Below are 7,160 nucleotides of genomic sequence, written 5' to 3'. Positions count from 1 at the left end.
CTTAAATTGGTGTTTTTATTTGTCTGCCTGGAGTTCAGCTTTAGGAAATTAACCTGTGTAGTCCGGGTTAGCGCGTAGCCACATTCTCCACCTGTGTAATAAATTAACTACTGCAGAGAATTTCCGGCTCAGATTTCTGTAAAGTGTAAGTTGCATTTGGTTATCTGACTCTACCGCTTTCCTGACAATAGGTGGACACCAGATATCCTTGTGCTTTTCTGTTACCATGGCGAAAAAACTTGAGAACCTCTGCCACAGACTGTATCAGTGATGGGTCTTTGTGTCCGGACTGTCTACCTTTGCAGAATCCTCATAAGATGCTGGGTCAAGAAGTATACTAGCTGTAGTTTTTTTATTTATTTATTTTTCATTTTCTTTTTCTATTAGAAATAGTTTCTGATGAAGAATTGTGCATTCGCTGCAGAAGTCCATGGATGGATGAACCAAATTTACAATCATAAGTGCCAGACTTCTTCATACTTTGACTTAAATTTGCCAGTGCTTGCTGAGAAGGGTTGAATTAAGTCAGAAGGCTGTACACATGTAACTTGGATTTAAAAAAAAAAATATTCCATACTATACAAAGAAAAATATGCTAAAGAAAATCCAATCAGCCCTTCATCCAAACTCCTGCAGTCGGGATCTTGTGGACAGTGACCCATCACACAATGGCACCCTATCACCGGTACGCCTTGTGCGCAGCACTTCCATGTATGTGGTGGGAGGTGGAAAACAGACTATCATCGGGTCTCTAAAAAAGTACAAAAGTACCACCAATATTGAGGTGACCGGATGCTGCCACTTCAAAGATGAAGACTCCGCATGGATGTTTGCCAAGACACAGGACTTCCTGCAATACCTCCAGGATCTATTAGCACTTAGAAAAAAATATCTCAGCAGTCTTCATAACTTGAGGTGTATGACAGGAGCCTCGGAATACTCTCCATCCACCAAGTCTTCCAGAACTGGGAAAAAGCCAACGTCTCCTGAGAATAGTGCCTGTAAGGTAAGAAGAGCATTATGGTATAAATGGGTGGGGGTTTTCTTCACAATATACATTATGAACACATTTTTTTCTCAGCAATGACTTCAGTCCTTTAACTTCAAGAAATGGAAGATATACAGTAATACATATAAACTCATTTCTTAGTTATTGCTATTAAAATTAAAAGGAACTGGAAGAAGGTCAACGTAAGTTATAGTTAGATTATGAAAAAAATGAAAGCCTAACACATTTATTTAAGAATAAAATCTTTTAAGCTTTCCATACAAACATACAAAATATACAAAAAAAACACAAACAAAATGGCGTAGGAATACCCAACCCCCATACAGTGCATATCCTTCCCTTAGAACGGGCAAGCATTTAGTGGAGACACATTGGATAAGGTAACCGAAAACTAAGTGAAGGGAAGCCTAACAAATTTTGGGGGGGATTCTGGATAGAGTGGGGAAAGAATTATACTTTTTTTTTATCAGGGTTTGCTATGTCTATGACCCATTGAACTGGAAGATGCGGTCAATGCCGGGATAGGAAAGAAGAAAAAAAATAGGAAAAAATAAAAACATTTTCAGGATTTCTAACTCTTCCGCACTCTTCTAAAAATGTGTTTTTGTCTGCGTCCCTATTAGATAGATGTTCCCTTACTTCCTGTCCTGACAGGAAGTGATAAAAAATCTCCACCAATAGGGACACTGATGACAATAAATACCTAGCAGAAGCTCTAACCCTTCTCAACTCTATCTAAAATAAAACAAAACAATTTGGCTGAAGCTGGAATTGAGTAAATGCAAATTTTACAAGTATGATGCTGGATTCACCTGAGATAGTGCTGACTTTCTTTTCTTGCTGGGTTCCAGGTTGTAAGGACAGTGCATGGTTTCTGCACTGCATTTTCTCTATTTTGCAACTCTTGGCATATTATTATAGTAGCATTTCATATTATTATTCTTTTAAACTTTTCCAATCATCCCTTCTCATTGCCTAGTTTTATATGCACATGTGCCCAAAAATAAAGCTGACATAGACCAGTAAATAGGAAAAGATTTATAGTGTTATTTGATGATTTAAAAAAAATATTTTGAGTGCAATTACACTTCTTTTACTAACTGGCCGAACGCCATACCTAATCTCCCCACATTGAGATAGAGGCTGTAAGGACTTGTGGGCACTGGCCAGAATCTTCAGTGCCAGGCCCACACATGCACACTGCGACATCTATTAAATATTATAAAGAGTTTACATTCTGCTGGAGTGCAGAGTACTAGCCCTCTATAGGACTGAATAGAGATTGGGTTGTGAATGTGTGGGCCCAGCACAGAGGATTTTTAAAAGCGACTGTTCAGGGCCAACGAGGCAGCACAGCAAAGATCTTGCTGGATCAGGGACAAGGGAGTTTAAAGCTGGCTGGTGGTTAACTGGGAGCATAGATTTAAAAAAGGTAAATATTTTGCCTGCCAGATATACTTTTGCATGGTAGACCGTTATTAAATGCCTCACAAGCTGGGTTCTATGCATCACTCAGCCTTGGGTGAACCCGGACAGCAACCTGTGGATGGTACTATTATTAGTGGTGTTTATATAGAACCATCAATTTACACCCCACTTTACATATTGTTCATTAACATTAGCCCCTGCTCTCAAGTTGCTTACAGCCTAAGGTTCCAATCTCAAATGCATACATTACCAACCAGCATATCTTTGGCATGTGGGAAAAACTCATGCAAGCACAGGGAGAACATGCAGATGGTATCCTGGCCAAACTTGGGTTCAAATCAAGAACCTCAGTGCTACAAAGCAGCACTGCTAACCACTAAGCCATTGTGCAGCATCCAGCACAGTGCATTTGGCTGGGCCACACAGCGTAATTGGTTGCTATGACAAGATGGACTTACCATGACGCTTTGGGGGTCTTTAAGACTGGCCAATTTGGCCACCTGCTGAACCTCTGTCTGTGTCTTAGCAACCAATGATGCTGAAGGGTCTGCACAGAAATATTGGTTGCTTGGATGCCAATGGCTGGGCCGCAGAGCATCATTGGTTGCTTAGAGGCTGGCAGGCCCCACAGCGCCACTGGTTGATATGGTGCACCCGTCTGCATCCTAGCAACAAGGGATGTTCAGATACCAGTGGCAACACTTGGCTTTTTCACAAGAACTACCAGGGTTGCAGCTGGGACCTAGCTTTGGCGCTCCACCACTGTCCTGAAGTCATTAGTCTGTATTGTTTCTGAAAAACTGTCACATGACCATAAACAAAAATGTGTCAGTACTGGTGTCTGTGAGGACTTGGACAAGTATCAGTACTTGTACTTGAAAAAATAGTATCGGTGCATTCCTAATATATATTTATATAAAAACAAATCATACATTAAAACAGGGATGCACAATTCCCAGGAGCCCCGTATCCAATGCTCTTTAACCTCCTGCCTTCCGCCCGTTAAGAAAAACCGGACGGACGGCAGACTCGCTTCAGCGGGTTGCCGTCTCCAGACGGCATTTTTTTCCTGCTTGCGCACGCCCCCCTAGCGCGCGCACACGGGCAGGAAAGACCCGCTCTATAGCCGCCGATCGGTTGTATGGCGTGATTTTTTCGGCCCCTCCTCCTGATCCCTCACCTTCAATCCCGGGATCCGCTAGCCCATCTGCGGCCCGGGACCGGCTCGGGAGGGCGTTAGGAGGAACGCCTTCCGCATTCACCTGACAGTCATCTGGCTGCTATAGCCAGATAGAAGAAGCTGATGAAGCAGATCTGTGCTTCATCAGCTTACATCTGGCGAGGACATACACGAATACAGTTCTCTTAAAGCGTCGCCTATGGCCAATTTTGGGTAATGTAGTTATTTGAGGTTTTGCGCGTGTGCGCAATTTTAAGGCTTGACATGTTTGGTGTCTTTTTACCCGACGTGACCCCGTCTTTTATATTTTACCAAAAAATTGGGTAATAATAAATGTTTTAGAATTTAATATAGTGGAAAGTTTTTCTTTAATATATTAAAAAATAAAACCCCCAGTGGTGAATAAATACCACCAAAAGAAAGCTCTATCTGTCCCCAAAAAAGGGTCTAAAATTCATTTCAGTACAGCGTTGCATGACGGAATAAATGTCAGTCAAAGTACCGCAGCGCTAAATACTGAAAAATGGCCTGGATGGGAAGGGGGTTTAACACCACGGACTTCAAGAGGTTAAAAATGACAGCTGCCTCTTAACTTTTAAATTTGTCTCTAGCCTAGTCTTGGAGCTAAAAAACTATGTGTACTTGTACTTGTACCGAGTACGGTACTTGGTATCTGAACATCCCTACTAGCAACCAATGACACTATGCGGTTCAGCTGCTAGCATCCTTGCAACCAATGATGCTGTATGACATTATGGCTAGGACACAGGGGCCCCTGGGTTTCGTTTGCTTGGACGTTTGCCAAACCCGGATTTCTGGCTGGGTTCAGAGAATGTCTATGAGAACCAAACCCAGGCTTCTTTTTTTCCATTTTGTATATATTAAGAAAGTTTATTGTTTCACATATTTTTCTACCACATAGTAGTGCGGACATTTTTTGTTGTTAAGGGATTGTTGTAGAGTTGTATCTTGACTGATTGTTCCCTTTTTTTTCTGCACACACAATGGTGCTGGTTCATTTGTCAGATGTGGTCAGATTTTTATTGATATCTGTGTTCCCATTAGGGACTATTGGCTCTAGTAACCATTGTCACAGGGACTAAAAGTGATGGGAAAATCCAAACATTCTGAATTGTCACTAGCATAGAAATGGAGGAACAGAGGCGGCTCTAGAGTTTGCGAGGCCTTAGGCGAAACCTAAACATGAGGCCCCACTCTAGGAAACTCACCTAGTGGGGACGCTTGTTCCAGTGACAATTGGAATTGGAAGTAAGGGCATTTTCCTCACTTTGGAGATATTTCCTTTTACTTCCTATTGTGTTTATAGGACAGGAATTGAAAGAAATCTCCCCAATGGAACAATGATGGGGAAAAAAATGACAGGGGTTTTAAACATTCCTTTCTTTATCCAAAATGGAAAAAATATCTCAGGAAGTGAGGGGAAACGCACACCGACACCATTAAGGCCTCATTCACACGACAATCGTCCGGCATGTTCAGCTCCGTGCTGCGTGCACGGCCGTATCCGCCTCCCGGCATGTACAGCTTCCGGGTAGGACAGGTGCTGCGTGTGATTGGTACGCAGCCCCAGTCCTTCTCTATGGGACTACGCGGCTGTACGCCCCCCTACGCTCACCTCATTTGCAGGTCCGTACGGGTGCGTGTTTCCTGGCTCGAATGCACAAAGGATCCGTCCTGTCAGCGTACGAGTACCCATACGGATGTGCAGGGTGGGTGAGCGTACGGCCGCAAAGTCCCATAGAGAAGGACAGGGGCTGCGTACTAATCACACGTAACACCTGTCCTTCCGGGGAGCTGCCCGATGCGGCCCTCCACGCAGCACGGAGCTGTACGTGCCGGCCAATTCCAGTGTGAATGAGCCCTAAAAGCTTGACAGAGGCTCTAACCATTGCCCATTCTATCCAAAATAAACTAAAACATATTGGCTGGAGCAGGGCTGAATAAGCTCATAAAGTGACCAGATGATGGTTTGGGAATAATTCACTTACATGTCTCATGTATGAAAGGCATTTTGAAGGGACATTTTTTTAAATTTCTTGTTGAACATTTTAAAGTAAAGCTCCAGCCCAAAATAAAAAGATAAAAATTAATAGCTCATTAAAGGTTAAAATAAACAAACCAGTTTTTGCTGTAATATTCATCTTTAATTCTGAGATTTCTTCTGCAGTACTTTTTCTGCTGCAAGATACCCTCAGTCTGATCCAGACTGCATTTGAGCCAGCATCATTCAACCCACTTCCACTGAGCCCTGGTCATCCTGGACTCACTCAAGTTTGTGGCAGGACAGTAAACTGAGAAGCAGCACAGTGTTGAGCTCATCTCTGTCACTCTGCTCCCCCCTCCTATCAGCATGCTTTTTGTCAATACATGAACCGATTGGCTCCTAGTTCTGCTTCTTCCTTTCATACTTTCAGTTCAGCTTTAACTCAAGATACTCTCAGACCTGAGGTCTTACTCAATCATTTGAAAGAGTGAGGGAATGAGCAGCATGTGCTGTTGGATGTGTAGATTAGGTAGTTCTCACACATATATATGTGTGTGTGATTAAAGAATGTAAAAATGTTTCAGATTACCAGCAAGCAGTCAGTAAGCTTAGAACTGAAAGAGCTGCTTGAGGTGGGTCATAGAGGATGGCAAGGGCAATCAATGACCAGTCCTCTTGTCTACTACCACTGTGCTGGGCTGCTACGATGAAATGTCTTTGATTAGAAATTAGAATATGGACAATATTCAGGTTTATTTGGGGAATACACAGCTCACAACTCATTTATTTCCACAGGTATCAAAAAATAATTTGGTGCACCATCCCAACAGTGACATCCAAGATGCAATAGCTTATTTCGACTCAGTTATTGCTGAACTGGACACAGAGAGAAAAATAAGGACACTCCCAAGTGATTTCAAGCATGCCGATGTTGACTTTGATGGTTTGTGCTTTTTATTACATTCATTGTCAATTAAAGAAGTCAGAAACTGGAGCTACACTAAGAGGAATCTGGAACACAGACCCCGCTCACCTCCTTTTAGTTTCCTATCATTAATATTCTCTGAGTGACTGGCAGAGAACAAGTACCCATATCTAGAAACAGGGCCGGCCTTAGGCCTTTAGGCGCCCTGTGCGAGAAAGCTTTACAGCGCCCCTCAGTGACCACACCCCTCAGTGACCACACCCTTTAGTGGCCACACCCCCAGTAACCACACCCATTTATCACCCATATTTTTGGTAAAATATAAAAAGACGGGGTCACGTCGGGTAAATAGACACCAAACATGCCAAGCTTTAAAATTGCGCGCACCCGCAAAATCGCAAGAAATGACCATGCCCAAAATTGACCATAGGTGACGCTTTAAAAGCTTTTACCACTCATCAGTTTAGTGTTATCAGTGATTGATAGCCCTACAATTATTGCTCTCATTCCGACGTTCGCGACGATATGTAACGTGCGGCGTAATGGGCGAAATCGTCGTTTTCACACGTATGCGCACCCGATGCCTGTTTGCATGCGTGTATGTATGGGGGGG

At 42.9% G+C, this 7,160-nt stretch overlaps 1 protein-coding gene across 1 annotated transcript in view; it reads left to right on the top strand.

Annotated features, from left to right (window-relative positions):
• Positions 1 to 592: 592 nt before the first annotated feature.
• Positions 593 to 7,160, top strand: part of LOC108787012 (guanylate cyclase soluble subunit beta-2-like) — a 44,038-nt gene continuing 37,470 nt past the window's right edge. Inside the window, exon 1 of the mRNA XM_018556442.1 lies at positions 593 to 1,006. Coding sequence (XP_018411944.1) covers positions 593 to 1,006 — 414 coding nt within the window. The remainder of the gene's footprint in view (positions 1,007 to 7,160) is intronic.

The sequence above is a fragment of the Nanorana parkeri genome, unplaced genomic scaffold (assembly GCF_000935625.1).
Source record: "Nanorana parkeri isolate BGI_ZX_2015 unplaced genomic scaffold, ASM93562v1 scaffold238, whole genome shotgun sequence".
Lineage (NCBI taxonomy): Eukaryota > Metazoa > Chordata > Amphibia > Anura > Dicroglossidae > Nanorana > Nanorana parkeri.
Note: the sequence above shows the minus strand (reverse complement) of the source record. Positions and strands in the feature narration are given on the sequence as shown.